At 31.9% G+C, this 21,447-nt stretch overlaps 2 protein-coding genes and 2 non-coding genes across 4 annotated transcripts; 1 reads left to right on the top strand and 3 right to left on the bottom strand.

The window, feature by feature from the left end:
- Positions 1-5,077: 5,077 nt before the first annotated feature.
- Positions 5,078-7,102, bottom strand: LOC102613283 (methyl jasmonate esterase 1-like). The gene is made up of 3 exons (XM_006480084.4): positions 6,544-7,102; positions 6,027-6,158; positions 5,078-5,462 (listed from the first exon to the last, which is right to left on the bottom strand). The coding sequence occupies exons 1-3, from the start codon at positions 6,994-6,996 to the stop codon at positions 5,178-5,180; spliced, it is 870 nt and encodes a 289-aa protein (XP_006480147.2). The 5' UTR covers positions 6,997-7,102; the 3' UTR covers positions 5,078-5,177.
- Positions 7,103-7,284: 182 nt separating this feature from the next.
- TRNAW-CCA (transfer RNA tryptophan (anticodon CCA)) lies at positions 7,285-7,356 on the top strand. Its single transcript has one exon. It is a non-coding gene; the product is annotated as a tRNA-Trp (tRNA).
- Positions 7,357-7,421: 65 nt separating this feature from the next.
- TRNAV-CAC (transfer RNA valine (anticodon CAC)) lies at positions 7,422-7,495 on the bottom strand. Its single transcript has one exon. It is a non-coding gene; the product is annotated as a tRNA-Val (tRNA).
- Positions 7,496-7,659: 164 nt separating this feature from the next.
- On the bottom strand, positions 7,660-11,494 carry LOC102612674 (serine/threonine-protein kinase SRK2E). The gene is made up of 9 exons (XM_006480082.4): positions 11,107-11,494; positions 10,838-11,020; positions 10,159-10,335; positions 10,029-10,082; positions 9,827-9,919; positions 9,506-9,598; positions 8,923-9,027; positions 8,721-8,819; positions 7,660-8,180 (listed from the first exon to the last, which is right to left on the bottom strand). The coding sequence occupies exons 2-9, from the start codon at positions 11,012-11,014 to the stop codon at positions 7,887-7,889; spliced, it is 1,092 nt and encodes a 363-aa protein (XP_006480145.2). The 5' UTR covers positions 11,015-11,020; positions 11,107-11,494; the 3' UTR covers positions 7,660-7,886.
- Between the last annotated feature and the right edge of the window lie 9,953 nt (positions 11,495-21,447).

The following is a 21,447-nucleotide window of genomic DNA, read 5'->3' as shown; positions in this document are numbered from 1 at the left end:
TGAAGCAGTGATATTTTTCCATTAAAAAAAAAGTAAAAAGTGAATTTCTGTATGTATTGAATATAATAATGGTAAGTTTCAAAGTTACAATAATCTAATTAAGCCCAAGTGTTATTTTATTTTAAGTGAGCTTCTGTATTATTGAATAGAATAATGGTAAGTTGCAGAGATGCAATAATTTCATTAAGCACTATCCTTACATTATTTATACATAGATGTATGCAGTTTCACTATTTCCAGAAGTGAGACCCCCACCATTTCCTCGAATGTTTCGTTCTTTATAGACACCATTGACCCCATTTTCCACTATTAGACTTTCCGTGAATTACAATGATCAAATCTAAGATCCAGTAATAGTTAATTATATTATTCTAATTAAAATTCTTATTCATATTGTTAAAAAAATGTGTCGCTGTCACCACTCATTCCATGTCTTGAAGCCTGATGTGTTATACTCGATCAATGGATAAACATGTACTTATATTCTGCTGCCTTGTGTGTTTCTTCATAAATCATCTTGATAATGAGCTTACACTTACCTTAATTCCTTGTGCCACAGGTTATTGGCTTTCGGGTGCTTCGAAAGGGCAATATAAAGCTTACTTGTTCTCGCTTGCAGTCTTTATAACTTAGTGACGCTGAGATTAGAAGAAGAGGAAGAGGAAGAAGAAGAAGAAGATCGTGAGAAACATAATAATAAGTTGGATTTTTTGCATTCGTAGCAGGCGGCCATGATGATGATTCAGAGGTTGGAGATGTGCATAGAGTTGGTGAAATTGGCAATCGAGTTCGTGTTGGTTGTAGCAGAAGCGGTTGGCGCAGTGATTCATCGAAGCGAGTCACCTGAAAACATCTCAACGACTACTTTTGTTGTCGCTCCAGCCCCTCTCGTTGGCATTATTCCGTGAATTTTTTGTCATAAATACTGTCTTCGTCAATTACTTTTCTTGTGGCATGGTTTTATTTTATTTGCGTTTGTTTTGTTTGCTTTAGGGGAAGATGGGGTTCTCACTTCTGTACATAGAGCCAAATCTTTAGAGAGGGGGGGGGGGGGGGGGGGAGAGAGAGAGAGAGAGCAGCTTTCTATGCTAATTAATCAAATGTGAATATTTTGTTGATTCAGTTAATTAAACTTCTTACAAATGACTTTTGGTTATCAAATTTTCTAATCTTGTTGCTAAATTTAAGGCAAGTGAGATGGGGAAGAAGAAGAATGTACAGTCCTGCAGGGAAGTGAATGTATTATTATCTAACTGTAGGTTGCCTGGGCCATACTGGTGATGGTGATTTCTTATCAGGAAAGATGAACTTGTGTCCCAGAAAAATAATAATAAACAAATGAACAAAAGTAAAAAAAGCTTTCATGTCCGCCTGAGCATCATTCATTAGCTGCAGATAGGACAAAAAATATGCAGTGATATTTTGCCTTCGGCTTGAAATATCCTCGGCGCCCCAAAATCTTTGAACAAACGAATGGCCAACCAAATGGCTAGGTTTTTTAATTGGTCGATGTCTCTTCCAAGAGGATGGCTCGTTAGGTATCAGTAGTTATTATATGATGAACAATTAGACACGTAGTAATAATGCATAGTAAACTTTTGTGATTCATTGCAAGTAAGTATTGACGTTATAAATTAAAAAGACCGCGATAGGTGACCTGCTAATCAAATCTACTGCTGTATTTTTGACTTTCTGGTTTCAAATCAACTTCACATTGATTGAATCCAAAAGTTTTGCAGCAGAAGAAAAACAAAAACAAAAAAAAAAAAAAAACTGAAAAATGGAACCAAACAATACCCACAACTCTAGTGAATAAAGCAAAAGTTTTTGGCATGAAGTTGAAAGCATTCATTCTAATTGGCTCAAGCTTGCCTGTCAGTGTATGCATGGTCCGTAGGCCATCCCTCACCGCCCCCTGTACAGTCTGTAGACTCTGTACTCCCAAATTATGCATTATTATTTCACTTACAGTAACATGAAACAATTGCTGGTGGTTCCATCCTCCATTACTTAGTGGATAAGATGGAGAAATTGGAGGTTAGCTTCTATGTGGCCTTTTTTATTAATTAATCAATTACTTCTTCAGATCCCCTTCTTGAAGATAATGACCAAAATGGAATAATTGAAAAAAGTATACGCCACGATCCAAGAAACGTAAGGCTTTCACATTTACACAAATATGATAATGATAATTCCTTCATGTTAATGTTTGTTTTTTTGTCACAATCCTGATGTCCGATTGAAATGCTCATCTAATTTACGATTTTGAATTTTGTTAAAATTTAAATAAAATTGTTATCACATATGGTATAATAGTACACATAATCTTGTCATATTAAAGTTAGAAATAAAATAAAAGATAAAAAAATAAAAAAATTTAATACACTATGAGTTTTGTGTCATATTCAATTAGGGATATCAACTCTATGAGTTTTGTTATCACATATGGTATAATAGTACACAATGAAGTATGATCTTCCATGATCTCAACTCTCTTGAGCTCCTAAAGTTTTTGTTCCATGTGTCTTTTAGTGTCGTTTGGAAGTACTTTTAAAATGTTAAAAGTGATTTTGAAAAGTTAAAAATTAATTTTATTGTTTGATAAAATTTTTTTAAAAAAACACTTTTGGCAAAATTACCCTATCTTAAAGTAGATTTTAAAAAGCAAGGAAGAAGTGGCCTTTTAAAATAAATTTTATATTTAATATAATTCCAAATATATCATTGCATATATTATAAAAATCGAAAACTACCATTATTAATTAAGAAATAAAAATTATTAGTCTTAAATAAATTATTATTATTTCTAATTATATTGAGGTAAAAAAATAAAATTAATAATAGAAAATAATTATTTTAGTTATCAATTATTATATATACACATAAAAAATATTTTGTATAAAAATTATGGATCTCTTGTCATAATAAAATCAAGAATAAGGTAAAAGATTAAAAAAAAAACTACATATTTTAATATATTACATGATAAGATACAATGCATTTAATTTTTTTTTTTAATCTTTTACTTTGTTCTTGATTTTAATATGATTAGAAATCTTAAATTAAAAAAAAAAATTATTATCATTATTATATATATATATATTATTATATATATATATATATATATATATATATACACACACATACGTACACATACACGCGCGTGACTCTTGTCCAATAAGGGGCATTAAATATTAATTGTGTTGTTCAATTCCCAAGGTAATATCTACACCTAGGGATTAGCATTAATCACAGATTTAAGAATCTGGTGTATGTCTCTATCAATTTCATCATCGTTCGTAATGCGAATATTCTGGCTTTAGGCGATCTTTGCTTCATGCGATTGACAAAGGGGGTGCAAGTTAAGTTGTCTCATCAACAAACTGTTTGGCCAGATATTTTTGTGGCAATTCTACTTCAGCAGTTTAAATCTAGTAACTGTTTGGTAAGATATTTCAAGTTCAAGAGTTAAATAAAATTGTTTAGAAATCACTTGACTTTGTCTTTAGGTGCTAGTACTCTTAATTAGCTAACTTTAAAAATTATGATCTTCAAACATGTATACCCACTTTTCACTTGACAATTAGTGCTTTTATTTTTACAATAATTGTTGCTTCAATACTATAATCTCAAACGGAGTTTTATCTAACTTGAGCATATATAACTAAGGGCATTAGCCATATACATGTCTTTAAACTAGCTGTTGTACCTATTCAACTCTTGATTATATAATTCTTTCATGATCTCAGCTCTCTCGATCTTTAAAAGATCTTATTCTATGTGTCTTTTAAGACTCATGTTGAATTATTTTTTAGAGACTTAAAGGTGATTTTGAAAATTTAAAAGTTAATTTTAATATTTGATAAATAAAAAAATTTTAGCAATCACTTTGGTAAAATCACTCTATCTTACAGTAAATTTTAGAAAGTATGGAAGAAGTATCTTTTCAAAATCTAATTTTCAGAATTAATTTTATATTTAATACAATTCCATATATATCATTATATATATTATAAAAATCTTAAATCATCATTGTTAATTAGGAAATAAAAGCATTACTTTTAAAGATATTATTATTATTACCAATTATATTGAGACAACAAAATAAGAAAATAAAATTAATAATATAATATATTTATTTTAGTTATCAATTATTATATATACACAATATCCAATTTGATCATTTATATTCTCACAGCAATTTAACAGTAAGATCTACCAAACACATATGATTACCTTTAAAACTCACAGTATTTTGAAAAATAAATTTTACCAAATATTTAATTAATTCTCTTCACAGCGGATTATTTATACAACACATTTAACATTAATTATTTTAAAAACTACAATATTACCAAATTGGCCTTTGTAATAGTATGTGGATATCAATTATTTATTTATTTATTAACCATCAATCAACATGTAATTTTTTTTTTCAAATGAAGTTCAAATTAAGAGAGAATCTAAATCTATAAAATAAGATGTCACTTTACAAGATTCAGGAAATATTATGTAAAAAATCGCGATTACTAAATGCTGTATTTATTTATCAAATGTACTGGTTTTATAATTAAAACGGATTATCTCCTATAGTTTTAACTCTTTGGGTACGATTTTTTTATCATTAATTCACCTTTCATATGTAGTTGAGAATCATAATGAATTCCATATGAAACGTAACCATCATGGTGGTCACGACCCTCTAAGCACAGCTTTGATAGAAATTCTTAAAATATTTGTTGAAATGGTGGGCACGGAACGATTAAAGTACATGAAGAAATTGAGTTAGATTTAGTTGTCCCCCAATTATTCTCTTATCGGCCCCTATTCCCACCTGGTCCGCCTCAAATGAGGGTAAATTTTGTGAGCAAATAATCTAGTAAAATGGTTTTGTAATTGAGTGCTTAACATAATTCAGTCGGTATAGTATATTTTGGCTATTTTTTTTTATAAAGGATTTTAATTTTAGAAAAATAAAACTAATTCATGTGTCCCAAATTCCCCCATTCCGGCAAATAATTTTTAGCCCTTTTTTTTTTTGACAAACATTTTTAGTTCATCTCATAATTAACTTGGAGAAGAGTAAGTGAAAATTTATGTGGTAATAGTAACACTTATTTGGGCCAAATAATAGAGAGCACAGTACTGGACATTGGTTAACTCGAAAGGCTAATGAGTCAAGAATAATTTCCAGCAACACTTAGGAGATGGGCCCAAAGTTCTAACGGTTTAGACATCATGACCATATGATCAGAATCTTTGATTTCTTCCACTTGATGAGGGGGATTTCTCTTGATCATCCACATCGCAAGATCCTTCTCTGTTACCAAATCTTTTTCAGAGATTATATAAACTCTTCTAACAGTCCCATATCTTTCCCAAGTTAGCTTTAGCTCCTTGGACATGTCTTCTTCGCTAAACAATCCCAATGGCCTCATCAACATGGTTGCCAGAGCCCAATCCTGTGAAAAATTTCGCCACATCATCAAAATGACTAAGGTTAAAGTACCAATAGCAGTTTCATATACAAACTTGAACTTATTGGCTCTTCACAAAAGAATGACGTTTTTATTTTTTTGAATATTATTATACATGATTGTTACTGATATTACATCAGTTATTACATTTAATATTTACAAACAGATTATACAACTGAGACCTTCTTCATGGCATGTACTCCTCTGAAGAGCTGTCCAGATTCTTTAAACCCTCTCAAATATTCGAGAATTGTCTACTCCACTCACATTTCGTGAGAAATAGACTGACTTCACTCAATTATTTGATAATTGAGGGAGAATTAAAATTAACTCACACAATACTTTTATGGAGGCTCGGCTCAAACCCGTACACTCAATATTGTAAATGTAAGGATTCTCTCACTAGACTAAAGGCTCATTGGTCACAAAAAAAAAAGACGTTAGTATTGCTAAGAATCCAAAATTTGAATGTGCATTTTATAAACTACGAATGTTCGTGTAAACAATTTCTCAAAACACTGTATATAGAATGAGTGATGAATTTCTTACCTCCACTGGACTAAGCTGGTATACTGTTGATTTCAAGTACAAAGGTCCAAAAATGAAAGTGGTCGGAGGGCTGTCAGGACCATCATCATATGCATATTTGCAATCCAGCAAAGGGCCTTGTCTGCTGAATGACTTTAGTTAAAGAAAATAAACTCATATCAGTTTAATGTTCTTGCAGCCTATGAAGTAATCTTTTTTTTTTTTTTATTAAAGCTGCTGAAGAAAAGAAATAAACATTTGCAGAAAATCAGCTCTTGTGTTTGTTAAACTGTGTCGTTCAAAGTTTTATGATCGCGTTAATTAATGACTAAACACAAAACAACACAATCTAATAACATGCTTCCGCTTAATTTTAAAAATGCCGCAGTTAAAGTATTTAATAAATACCCAAAAAAAACACAGGAGAGGAAAAGTGAATATAGATTAAAAGCCACAACCCACCATTTTCAGACATCCGCAAGCATACTTAATTTGATAGAAAGTATTGAGTGACTAGTGACTGGTGAGTGGTGGGTACCTCTTGATTGAGAGTTGAGATGTTGAGGTCGGGACCAGGCTTGAGGGCAGACACAAAAACAGCCACCGAAATCTTGTTTGGAAACCTTTCCATGGATTGAGCAACAGCCAAGCCACCGTAGCTGTGACCCACGAGAATCACCTTTTTATCCAGAGGCAGAGCTGCCATGAAGTCAATCAATGGCTTAAAGAAATCTGATATTGACCTCAAATTGTGAACTTGTTGGGGCTCAACCCCAGAAGCAGCTAAATCAAAGGCAGTAACATTGTGCCCCGATGATTTTATCATTGCCACGAGCTTGTACCATGACCAGGCTCCATGGCAAGAGCCATGAACCAAGACAAAATGCTTAGTGGGAAGAGGCTGCCGCTGCTGCAATATAGATTCATATTCATTTGCAGAAACACTAAAGAAGAAGATCAAAAGGGAAATCCAGAGTGGTACCAAATGCATCTGTGCTGGTTTCCTTTCTGCACAGACTTTGGATAATATGTGGTCCAGAGACCAAATGTTGCTTTAAGCTTTAATCAAGGTAGTAGGCTTTGACAATTATTTAATGGTATTAATATGAAATTCTTTGACAATAATTTTGTACTCCAGTGACTTTGATAACATTATTTAATGGTTATAATATGAAATATTCTTTCATTTAGGACAACTTTTTAAGTTAATCAATGACAAATCAGATTCACTTATTAAAGTATAGATTATTAATTGTACGTGACATACCTATAACCAAGTGGATCCGTGGCGCAATGGTAGCGCGTCTGACTCCAGATCAGAAGGTTGCGTGTTCGATTCACGTTGGGTTCAAATCCCATGCTTTTTATTTTTTTCGGTTATCAATTAAACTGATTTTTAAAAATGATAACCAAATTTGTCTGAGCCCGGGTTCGAACCGGGGACCTCTAGTGTGTGAGACTAGCGTGATAACCAACTACACCACCCAGACGGTTTACTAGTTGCTGGCCACAATATTTATAAATAAATAAAATTAACATAATGCTGATTTTTCAGCTAATCTCATGTTCCTCTTCGGTAACACATATTCTCCACAAAAGGCCATCTAATCTAACAGAAGAAAGTTATTAAAGAGAATAGTCACAGAAAAGGATCAAACACTTAACACTACCAAGTTTTATTACATCACCGTATAACAGAAGAGTAAATTACAGTACGTATATTATATATGCCACTTAAAAGTGGCTCGACACAGAACACATGTATAATCCTCCACTGCAAACAGAGAGTTAAAGGTTTCTTTAATTCTTCACACCTAAATAGCCAAATCCCGTAAACAAATGGACCGTTGAACTCCCCCGGTTCAACAAGCTTTAAGACAATCACATAGCATATACAATCTCCCCGCTGCTATCAATGTCAAGATCAGGATCAGTGTCTATGTCTTCGTCCATTTCATCATCAATGTCAAGACTACCATTCAAACACTGGTTGAGGCTCTGGGTACCAGCAGCAGGTATGGTGGCTTCAGCAATTATCTGCATGATTTCGTCAATGCTTTGCATAGGCTGATCTGGTTCTTCAAACTGATTGTTTGTTGTGTTATCCACCACAAGATCTGCCGGAAGGTTCTTCAAAAACCATTCGTGGTTTCTGATCTCGGGTATGGATATCCTCTGCACGATTAAAATGAAAGCTCAAATCAGAACTTTGACGTGTATATCTTACGAGGAGATCAACAAGTATTATATATGACAAAACAAATTGATACATTGTTAACAAGACACTGAGCAGCCCCGTCTCCAGTCATGCATTTCACTCTATGGAACAATGAGAGAAGGCGGATGAAAGAAGTAGATGGGTAAATAGAGAACAAAACGAAAGATGAAATCTAGGTGGACATAAGTAGCCAGGTTAATTTTGAATTAAGCTCCCTCGTGAATTGGCCATCTTCTCACACCCTTACTTCTAAAAACCTCAATTTACCCTCCATTTTTTTAAAGAAAACAAAAAAAATTTCATCAACCCATCCCCATTTTTCCCTGATCTTTTGAACAAAAATGAGAATAGCTTGAGGTTTTCAAAAGTAAGGGGTTGATTTAAACTAAACATAGTCAATTTACGAGGGGATAATCCAAAATTTACCATTAAGAAGCAACTAATAGTTGCAATTTTGTATGCATATAGACTCCGGTAGCATGAAAATGCATACTAACCATTGCAGGGTCAGCTACGAAAATCCTAGAGATCAGATGGCGGCACTCAGGAGATATATGAACATAATCCGGAATTGAGTACTGAACACTTAGAATTCGCTGAAAATCAAACGGATTATGTTATCCAAGTATTTTAATGCAACTGTTACCCAAGTATTCGAATGTAACTATCATTCATTCATGAAAATGTGCAATACATTACATGTATTGTCTTGCGGAAGTTCTTTGGCTCTTCAGGATCCTCAAAAGGATATGCTCCCACCAACATAACATATAAAGTCACACCACAAGACCATACATCTGCAATCTGGATAAACATTTAATAGGCAGAGTATCAGCATAATCCAATATTACATACGTATGTATGTATTGTATATGTATGCAGGTTGTGAGTAAAAATCTTGTTTTGCTGATAAGCATTAATATATGTTGTATAGTTATTAATCAAACTTGCCAGGGCAAAATTATCGGTTGCATCATGATATCACATAGTAAAAAAAAAAAAAAAAGCTTTCATTAAGCAATTCTCTTTAGTCTTTCTTCGTCAATACTTATTCTCAATTTGCTCCATGTTTATAAGTTGACAATAAAGAAAGCATTTATTTATACACGACCGAACAAAAATATGAAAAAAAAAAACATAGTGTAAATTCAAAAAAAAAATATAGTTATCACAAACACTAAGCAAAAAATCAACAAATGAATTAATTATTATTTAGACGATATTAAAACTCAACAGAAGTTTACATATGCAGATTCAATCAAATAACATATACACACATTACCTTGCCATCATATTCTTTCTTAAGCAACACTTCAGGGGCAATATATGCAGGAGTACCAACAGTTGATTTTGGCTGTGAATGTAGTACTGAAGACTGCAAGAACCAGATTAAAATGATTTTAATAATAAATGTCAATAATCAGCCAATTAATAGAAATGGGATACTAGAAGAAGCACGATGATTGGTGAAACAGTTTCTCCATTATACTAACATCACCATACATGAGGAGCAGATAATTAAAATACTCCACTAAATCAGCAGAAGAGAGAAGGAACAGAACCAAAAACTGATGACAAGCAAATCAAGATGGGCATTTGGTACCTTAGAGTATCCAAAATCACAAATCTTCAGACGAGGAGCTGGACTCCCATCCAGTAATGTATTCTCCAATTTCAAGTCGCGGTGGCATACTTGCTGCATAAAAGAATACAATATAGCCAACTCAATTAAGTCGCCTAGTTATGTCATCCAAGTAAGCAAGAAAAGTGGCAAAATGGTGTTAAACATGAGGAAAATTGCATACCATTGAATGGCAGTAGCTCACTCCAGAAATAAGTTGTTGGAAGAAAAAGCGTGCCTGCACCATGACCAAAGATATATTAAATATGAACTCTTGCAGCAGTACCAAAAAGAACATTAATTTGGATATGAACCTCGTCCTCGCTGAACCGCCCTGCATTGCATATCCGCTCAAAGAGCTCTCCTCCGGAAGCATATTCCATCACAATAGCCAGATGGGTTGGAGTTAAGATGACCTCCTTGAATCTGACTATGTTGGGATGCCTTAATGACCTGTGGTTGATAATTTCTCTTTGCACATTTTCATCAATCTGCCACAAACGAAAAACAATAATGATAATATTAACAAATAGATCAGATGAATAACTACATCGATCATAGAAATTATGAAAACCCAGCATATTCAAGAACTAAAGTATCCATTTGCCACTAAGGATCATGTTACACAACATAACAGCACAAACACACTTAAGTAGTGGGATCCATCAATCAGATGGCAAGTTCTGAACTTTACTGAGCTTATTAATCTGATATCAAAAACTCAACAAACAGTACTGAAATTCAGAACTAAGTGAATAGATAAACCACTCAACTATGCAAAAACAGCATCACCAATTCAAATCACATTGGCCGGCAAATCAGCACCAACTAAACCATCGAAAACCAAGTAAATTAGTCCAAAACCAAGCAAAATAAACTCAATATTCACATACACACACACCAACAAAACCAAAATAAAACCCACTATAAATCTCAAATACCCATCAAAATAAATCTATAAAAGATGATAAATAAATAAATAAAAACACTAACCTTATCACCTCGCTCGATATACTTAACAGCAACAAGCTCCTCAGTTTTTTTATCTCTCATCAACCTGGCCACCCCAAAATTCCCCGACCCAATATCCCGAACGAGCTCATACCGATCGCTATCGTGCATGATCGGCATGTCCATGCCGGGACCCACCGTCATCGCGGATCGATCCATTGCACTCTATATGCGTGCGTATATATATATATGTAAATCAAAACAAGCAACCAAAAAAAGATAAAAGAAATTAAAATACTCCAAACAGTCACATTATCATATGATGGGAACAAAGAAGAGCACGATCGCGATCAGGGCGACGGTGGCGGTGATAACGTGGCGAAGTATGGACGGTTGGATTGTGGTGGGTTGATAAAGGAGACTGATGATGGGACTTAGCCCGTGAAAAGTTCACCTGTCCAACTGAGTTTTCTCTTTGAATATTTTTTTTTTTCTGGTTGAGGGACTGTTAGAACGAAGAAAGAAGCTCGTGAAGTCGTGATTACGAAACTGAGACGTTCAAGTCTCACTCTGTCACCCTCTAGAACTGTACGGACACCGAGACACGGTTTGTTTTTGTTCCTTCTCTTTATAGCTTTCTTTTTTATTTTTTCCTCTGCGTTTTATCCGAAAACCTTTGGGAGGAAGAAAAGGAAAGTGGTGATGAGTTGAAGTGAAGTAACTGGTAAAGATATTTTTGTGTTTCCCGTAATGACTTTTAGGTCCCCTAATGTTTACCAAAATTACAATTAAGGACACAGTTAACATTTTCAACACAACTCCTTTCCCTAATTCTATTATTAATTAATCTTAATTCAATAATTGTATGCGTTCAAAAAATGCAAGCTACGGTATCCAAAATTTATCACTTATCAACCCATTTCCCACTTTTTTACCATTTTATCTTGCTAATCGGAGTGAAATTACGTAAATGGGCCTGAGTTTTGCGTGAAATGACGGACATGCGGTTTAGCTGCGGATAAGGTTCACAATCACAAGTCACGAGGAAGCTTTTGATGTAATGGGGTTTGATTGGAGAGTAGTGTGATTTGGTTTGGTGTGAGCAGTTATTGCTTTCAAATTTTTATATATAGACATTAATAATATCAGAAATTTCTAAATCACCGTTCGTTCACATTCATTCTATCACAATTTTTCTTTTCTTTTTTTTATAAAAAAAAATCATTAAATAAAATTTCTTATTGAAAAATATTATAATTCATTTTAGTTATCATAAAAAAATAAAATAGATACGAGTTGTGTAAATATCAATATGATATACTAAGCAATAATTAATAACATATGTAACGTGATTAATGTCTGATGATTGGTATTAAGATGCGAATTAATCAAAATTCGGCACCGAATTCTATCCCGAACCATAACCTGAACAAAATTATCACTAAATTATTATTTTTTTTACGAAAATAGAAGAAATTTAGACCAATGCGTCGACAATAATTTGACAATGTGAACAGGGTGTTCCTATTTTTGACAAATGGAAAACAAATAAATGCGATGTAAATTAATAATGTTTGACTAATGATGATTGGTTAATTATGTTTATGAATAAAGAGACACATTAAAAGCTGTGGACGTTTGTGAGACCCCCCATAACTTCTATCATACTTTCCAGAACTCTCTATTTTGGGCTTTTGGCTCCAAAATTCAAATGAATGAGAATTGAAATCTTATACAAATTAAGAAAATTTAAGGAAATAACCTTTGAAAGCAATCTGTATAATTTTAGCCCGTTTATTATTTCTCATACTTATACAACATAAAAAAAAAAAAAAATTCCCATCGTAGATAGAAATATTATTGAATAGTCTTGTTTTAAAATTTTTACTACAATATCCTAAATTACTCCCTCCAACGTATGATATTGAAAGTGTTAATATGTTCTTAGTGAACGCGATAATATCATTTAGCACAAACTTAAAATTTACGTGTTATTATTTAAACACACATTAAGTGCTCACTACAAAGATGAAGCATCAAAGTTTTTTTTTCCTTTTTTTTTCATTCTTGTTCTTCCTATTGATATTTATTAGATAAACTACTTTAATGACATTGAAATTTTACTAAGAGGGAAATAAAAAGATAATGAAAGAAATGAATTATCTTTTTTTTTAGAGAAAAAGAAAAAAATGAAAAATAAAAGAATTCTCTCTTTGGAGAGAATTTTTGCCCGCTACATTTTTTTTTCCTGGGGGATAAAAGAAAGGAAAATAGAAAGTTGGCTAAATTTAGAACTAGCCCCCAAATTTTTGTCTATTTTCATAACTTCTCCAAAGAAAGTTTTTTTCACTAATGTGAACAAAGACATTTCAATTATTAAAAATTTGCTAAAATTGTCAAACTCCATCACCCAAAAATATACGTAAGCCAATGTTTGCATGATTTGAAATTTGTTGGGATAACACCAAGCAAACTGAGACTGCAAATCAGATCCTTCAAAGTTCAAAACAAAGGAAGAACGGTCACTGAATTATTGAAAGAAAATAATTACTTTTGGTTCCATTTTTTTTTTTTTTTGGGGTTTCTTTAATATCTTGGTAGTTGGTATAAGTGCAAGTTATCCAAAACAACTGGGTCAACTGTATGAAATCATCTTCATATGAATTTTTTATGTGGTAATAATTTGAGCATCACAATTTTTGGGGGCAGCTTTTATGACCATGCATTTGTAGCCATAGAAACTCAAAGCTGAATTTGTTAGTTTTATTAATGCTGCTCAAGTTGGTGTTAAATATAATAATAAAATTGTTAACTAGCAAATATAATATCATAGTTTTGTATGAAGACTTTCGATTATATTATTTACCATGCGCCCACTCTATCATCTTTACATTAATTTTCAGGATTCAAAATATGAAAGTGTTTTTTTCTTCTTCTTCTCTAACGTCATTTGTGAAAGTTGATTGGCAATGGACATTACAAGAAAGGTCTAGAGATTTAGACACAAATAAAAATAATCGAACATCAATTATTTTCCTCATTCGGTGGAAGAGAGGACTAACGGAGAACGAAAGGTCATCAAAATGGGAAACTTGTAATTGGTTTATTGTGCCAAACAATTAATTTAAAATATGTCATTTTCATGCTAACTTCGATGATGAAATTAAAATGTCCAAATATTATAGGCAAAAGGGTGCACCAAATTATTGGATTTGCTGGAAAGTGATGCCCTCACAGATAGGAAACTGAACCACCATGGGCATGGCCGCATGGCAAAGACTATTCTTTGTGCTTCCTTAATTAATCCCACGAATGAATCAATATTATTGCCATCAAATCATGTAGGTTTTCTTTCTCTAGATTGAGTGAATGTGTCGATGTTTCAAAACAATATTATTGCCATAATATTATATTCAACATCTTGTCCATAAACGACTGGAAAATTTTAGAAAACTATAATTTTTCTTCATCATGTATCATCTCCCTAAAGGAGGAAAATTTTAAATATTTCATGAGAAATGGAATTTATACTTTGAAATAATTTGAAGGAACATTAACTTCATACATGAAAAATTTCAAGGATTGAATTAAAATGGTAATTTATTTTATCTCCTTGAAGGAATAAAAATTAAATATTCAACTGGATAATTTGTTTCTTTGAAATAATTTAAAGAAAATATGCCACCACCAAAAGATTGAACAAAAGCTCGTACGATTATCTAGTTTCTGCGTATATGAAACATAGCAAGCATCCAAGTTAATTCTTTCTGAACTCTTCGAGCCCCTCAAAGTATCCGCAAAGAGCTGGATATGCTAATAACACATTTCCATTGGCCAACAAGTGAAGCAAGAAATTCACAATCATCAAGAATTTATTCATGTAGTAGCAAACTGAGATTGTCAATATATTTATTTGAATTCATTGTTTCTCTTTATGTATGAATAAAACATTCAGTTTTTAAAATAAATAATTGGTCTTATCTTACTAGTAACAGATTTACATTTCTTGAAGCAAATGTCTACTTGATAACTGTGGGATTAGTGCTAGACATGCCATGACTAAAGTTATCAACATTATAATGGATCACCATTTTAAGTATTAATTATTGTAATATATATAATATTTTAACTTAAATTTTTGACGCAATTTGAGCCATTGATCACACACAATCTAATGGTAGACACAAAAAGTAAATATAATATTTAATGAGGCTAAGTCATCCACCATTAGATTATATGAATATTGTTTCAATATTTCAAATATCCCTTCCCATATATATAAAGAAAATCTTTAACATGAAAAAGAATTTTTGGCACAAAATTTTCTTCCTCTATTGCAAAATATTATTTTTGGTCTTGAAGTACCGCACTATATTGCAAAATATCTTACGCAAATTGCATATTTGCAATTTTTCATTCTTGTAACTGCTCCATATAAAATTGAAGGCATGAAAAAAAAAAACATGAAACATAAAGCTTATCTAATTTTTTTTTATGAATACAAGATTCAAAAGGATAGTATCGATCATGTAGATTGCTTCACCAAAGTAGTATTAGTTACAAAATATGATTTGATTATTAAAGCACCTATGTCATTTCAAAATGGAGCATATTTATCACGGGGGAGGCGGGGAGTTAATCATATGAAGGACTACATGCACTGTATTAATTTCCCTTTACTAGATTTTTGTCCCATCGGATTTTTTTTGTAAGATTTTAATGAGGCAGTTAGCACCTCTTTAAAATATAAATGAATTACGTACTATTTTTCTTTACCAATCTTTTATCCATAGGATTTTATTAGTAGATATTTGGATGAATATCTAACAAAGAAAATAATTATAATTATGTGGATGTTCATCAAAATAATTTTTTATCTTCTAATCAAATAACTCTTCATCTTTTATAACACTTTTTATCTCATAAAAATTGATGATTAATGATGTATTCATTTAATAATCATTTACTTTATTTATATTGTTCAACCGAAAAAGTTGGCTGCTTTTGTGCCGGCATTCTTCAAGAAGTAGGGCCCGAAATTGTTGATTTTTGTCAAATGGGCTGTTAGAGGAAGAAACCTCGTATGCAATAATGTCAATATTATTGCCAAAAAGTCATGTAAGTTTTCTCTCTCTACATTGAGTGAATGTGTCAATGTTTCAAGACAATTAATATAGAGTGATGAATAATGTTAGAAATCTTAATATTCAAATTCTAATTTGTATCGTAATCGATGTGGTATTTATCAATTAGTTGGTATTTAGTAATTTTATTGGTTATAAAATTCATCATCCAATAAACGAGCGAAATATATAATTAGATACAAATTAAGATTTATTATGAAATAATTAGAATTATGTAAATATTCATCAAAATAACCTTTTATCCTTCAACCAAACAACTCTTCATATTCTACAACTCTCACTATCTCATGAGAACTTATAACTAATTATGTATCTCTTTATTAATTATTTACTTCATTTGTATGGTTGTGTGACTATAAAAGGACGGGTTATTTCCTGTTTTTATATATTTGAGATTGAATAAAATTCTTCTATAAACTATTGTGTCTTTTATTTGTTTTCTCTATCTTTTTTACTATATTATATTTCTAATTAATAAATAATTTAGCATGATATCAGTACGAGTTTCTAACTAAAAAGGTGGTATGATAAACTTCTCTCTTTTAACCTTAATCATAAACGTATGAATTGTGCTATTTAGATTTTGTCTAAAATCATATTTATGGATCTATGAATTTGTTCGTTACTTCATTTATTATTGCAATATTTATCTAATGCTCAGTTCATTGATATTATTATTATTTGATACTTCTTATTATAATATTCAATTGCCATCACTAGATGTAATGAAATTTTTCTTTAAATATATGTTCTTGAAGAAATATACAAAAATTGTGATATTCTATTCAGCATCTTGTCCATAAAGAACTAGAAAATTTTATAAAATTATAATTTTTCTTCATCATATATTATGTCCCTGAAGGAGGAAAAATTTAGATATTTCATGAAAAATGGATCTTATTCTTTGAAATAATTTGAAGGAACATTAACTTCATATATGAAAAGTTCAAGGATTGAATTAAAATAATAATTTATTTTATCTCTTTGAAGGAATAAAAATTGAATATCCAACTGGATAATTTGTTTCCTTGACGCAATTTAAAGAAAATAAGCAACTACCAAAAGATTGAACAAAAGTTCATATGATTTTCTAGTTCATACATATATGAAAGAAAAGCAAGCATCCTCGCTAATTCCTTCTGAACTCTTCCAGCCCAAAGTATCCTCAAAGAGTTGGATATGCCAATAAGAAATTTCATTTGGTCAACAAGTGAAGCAAGAAAATCGAATCATCAAGAATTTATATATAAAGAGAACAAGTGAACATGTGTAAATATTTTATTGCTCGTTTATGCTCTTGTAGTCGCAAATTGAGATTGTCAATAAATTTACTGAAGTCATTGTTTCTCTTCATATATGAATAAAATATTCAGTTTTTAAAAATAATTGGTCTTATCTTACTAGTAACAGATTTACATTCCTTGAAGCAAATGTCTACTTGATAATTGTGGGATTAGTGCTAGACATGCCACGACTAAAGTTATCAACATTATAATAGATCGCCATTTTAAGTATTAATGATTGCAATATATATAATTTTTTAACTTAAATTTTTGACACAATTTGAGCCATTGATCATATACAATCTAATGGTAGATACATAAGGTAAAAATAGTATTTAATGAGGCTAAGTCATCCACCATTAGATTATATGAATATTGTTTCAATATTTCAAATATCCCTTCCCATATATATAAAGAAAATCTTTAACATGAAAAAGAATTTTTGGCACAAAATTTTCTTCCTCTATAGCAAAATATTATTTTTGGTCTTGAAGTACCGCACTATTGCAAAACACCTTATGCTAAATTGCATATTTGCAATTTTTCATTCTTGTAATTGTTCCATATAAAATTGAAGACATGAAAATAATATGAAACATAAAGCTTATCTAAAATTTTTTATGAATACAAGATTCAAAAGGATAGTATCGACCATGCAGATTGCTTCACCAAAAAAGTATTAGTTACTAAACATGATTGATCATTGAAGCACTTGTGTCATTTCGAGGGGAGCATGTTTATCAAGGGGAGTTAATCATACGAAGGACTACATGCACCGTATTAATTTTCCTTGGCTAGATTTTTGTCCATTGGATTTTTTTAGTAAGGTTTTAATGAGCCAATTAGCACCTCTTTAAGATATAAATCAACGATGTACTATTTTTTCATCACTAGTCTTTTATCCATAGGATTTTATTAGCAAATATTTTAACGAGATATATTATTAGTAGGATGAATATCCAAAGGAGAGTATTGTGAAATAATTATAATTATGTGGATGTTCATCAACTTAGTTTTTTGTCTCTCAAGTAAATAACCTGTTGATATAAGATTTTGGGTCTGCTCGTTCGCAACCAGAATCTCTCCTCAACACTTGAATTTGTAGTTGATTGGAGATAACTTCATGCTACTCTCTTTAGACGAGCAAGACTGCAAGGCTTGTTGCTTCTCCTCTGTGAACTCTTACACACACAAAAACCAGTCAGAGAACGCCAGAGATTTTCCCGGTGCAAACCCTCCGACACTCAAGTTAGTAATCTGGGCTAACTTTGAAAAAACTTTACCACTGATATCGTGGCTCTCTAATAATTTCCAAAACACTTAGTGTCTAACCCCTTTACCTTTTTTGGAGGCCCCTTTTATAGCCCTCCTAAGAATTCGGTCTCCATGACCCACGTTCACCACTTTACCTAGTCCCCGGTCGTGGATGCTCGAGCGTTGTGATTGTGGCTGAGTGGGCCTCATGCTTGGACTCTCGGAAAGTAGCACACGTTCTGACAACTGCCATTGACCAGGTCTTCCGGCCTTGACCCCAACAGAAGATATCCTCGGTGTCTAGCAGAAAACTCCTGCTTATTCCTTGGCCCCAGCAGAGGATCTCCTCGGTGTCAAGCAGAAGACTCCTGCTCATGGACGCTATACTGCTCCTCACTCACGATAAGGAAATCCTTGTTCGAGCGCAGCTAGCCACGTCGTTATACTACAACACCTACAATCTCATAAGAACTTATGAGTCATGACTATTGGGCTACGTTTGGCTGCTGGGATAAAGGTAGGATAAGACTAATTTTCAGGACTAAAAATATTAATCCCATCCATAGCCATGTTTGGCTGTAAAGATTAAAAAATAAACCCAATTTTTTATCCCATATTCTTGGGATTATCAATCCCCTTTTTTAGGTGGGTTTATCTTGGATAAAAAAATCTAGTGAATCTATAATCATCTCTTCTCTTTCATCAAGCTGAAAGCAAACCAATTACAATTACTCTCAAACAAATGCAGAGCACGCACATCTTCCTTCCTCAACAAATCTTGATTCTCCAAAAATTGTTTTAGATGATCTGAGCAACAATCAAATGTACTCAAAATATTATTTAAATTGATTCTTATCTTCCAATTAAATTGGGGCTTCAAGTACGGATCTTAAACTTGACTTTTTTTCCCTTTTTCTTTTGTTGTTGGCTTGGTTGCAGGAATTGAAAACTCAACTTTCTCCTTCAATCAGTAAGTGAATCTATATGCTTTCCCTACTTAAATCTTAATTATTTTGCTTACTTTTTCCAAACTTACAGTAATATTCCTTTAATTTTTGCATTGCCAATGTATATTGTTTAGATGTTGGTGGGTTTTTATTATTTTTCTCCCTCATAACAGTTTTGTTTCATTTGGACCTTATTATTATCAATTGTACGTTACTTTATTCTCTTCAATTTATTTTAATTAACTGAATTATGAAGACATGTCATTTGCCTAATTTTATTCCAGTATGTCAAGTGCACCGTCCAATTTGTGCTTGATTATGAAAATTAATTGAATTATTTTTACTATATATAAGTAAGGATTGAAAGTTCATTCACCTATACGGCTGTTGGTGGCTTTTTATTATATATATATGCACATGGATAACATGTTCCACAACTCCTGTGTATCATTACATGCAAACATTTGTTATTGATTGTCCTTTGCTCCCGTGTCAATGGACCAAGGTCAAACAAAATCATCTAAAAGGAAGCGGGCTACATCAATTGATCTATTGGTTGGAAGCTTGGAAAAATTTGCATGGGTATTTCAGGACGTGATGGAAAAGTCAAATCAAAATGTGAATAATCTTGTTGGTAAGCTATCGAATGAAAGTACCAATTCACAAGTTGGTGCTGACATGTTGATAAAAATGAACCTTTTACTACATCAAAGAGTTAGGGTGCAAAAGATGTTGCTGAAACAACCAGAACATGCAGAAATATTTAGGACGATGCAAAATGATGAAGAAAGAAATGAGTTTCTTGAAGAACTTATCTTAGGTGGGTACGATGATTGATTAAGGGAGGTATTTTGGGATCCTTTTTGTACAAAAGATTAACCGTATATGGTAGGTCTATGAACGTGATGATGACATATTTTTTGTAATTGATGATATGAATTATATTTTGTTTGTGGGTGATTCTAAATTGTTTTTAACAAATGATACCCACCATTTTTTTTGTAAGTATTTAACCACATGTTAAAGTGGCTTAATGATGAACATGTATGATGTATCAAATACTTTATAAATAGTTGTTTTGTTGTTGTCTTATGTAATTAAATATATTATATCAGAAATTGTATCTTATTTAGATTGAATTGTTGCTCTATAGTTTGTGAAATTTATATTTTTCGATAATGGTATATATTGGAGGTACTGGTTATATATGTTGTTACATATTGAGATGTGGAATATTATTGAATCAGGTGCTGTATTTTATTTATTATTATTGATTTCATTTATAGAAGGAAAATTTTATTCAAAAGTTATTGTCAAAATTTAAGCATATGGCATTTCACTTAATTTTTCTATTAATTATTATTATTTTTATTATCCAGTCCTGTAAAATGCCAAACATAGAATAACACTATTATAATCCTATCCGACATGTACCAAATAAAAGATAGAACTATATTTAATTCGATGTAATCCAATATAATCTAATCTAATCTAATCGTAAAAGCTAATTCAATCCAATCTTATCTTCCAAACGTAGCCTTGGTGTATTCATTTGCATTGTTATATCCGAAAAGTCGTTGGCTGCTAGGTTTTTCACTTTTGTGCCCACATTCTTTAAGAAGTAGGGCCCGAAATTATTGATTTTTGCCAAATGGGCTGTCAGAGGAAGAAGCCTCGCTTGTTTACTTGTTAGCCCATAAATGCGATGGATGCCTCGTACGCTGAAAGAGAAAAAGAAAGCAAAATAAGACCCAGCTTTGTGGTCTTAAAAAATAAAAATAAAAACAAACTTGGATGCGATGGCCATTCATATCCCACAAAAGAATTGTCACGTACATTATTTAACCGAGGATTGAGGAAAAAATTAATGCAAATTTTTACGGTGGCTCTGCAACACCTAAAATTTCTGTTTTGTATCAATCAACCATTGTGCTTCTAATAGATTTTGATGGTGTTAATGGCCCAATTGTTAGTTGCAATATTTTTTTTAAAAAAAAACGATTTTTAATTTAAAATAGTATTTT

The sequence above is a fragment of the Citrus sinensis genome, chromosome 8, assembly GCF_022201045.2.
Source record: "Citrus sinensis cultivar Valencia sweet orange chromosome 8, DVS_A1.0, whole genome shotgun sequence".
NCBI lineage: Eukaryota > Viridiplantae > Streptophyta > Magnoliopsida > Sapindales > Rutaceae > Citrus > Citrus sinensis.
The sequence above is the reverse complement of the archived record's forward strand: the minus strand, read 5'-3'. Positions and strand labels throughout refer to the sequence as shown.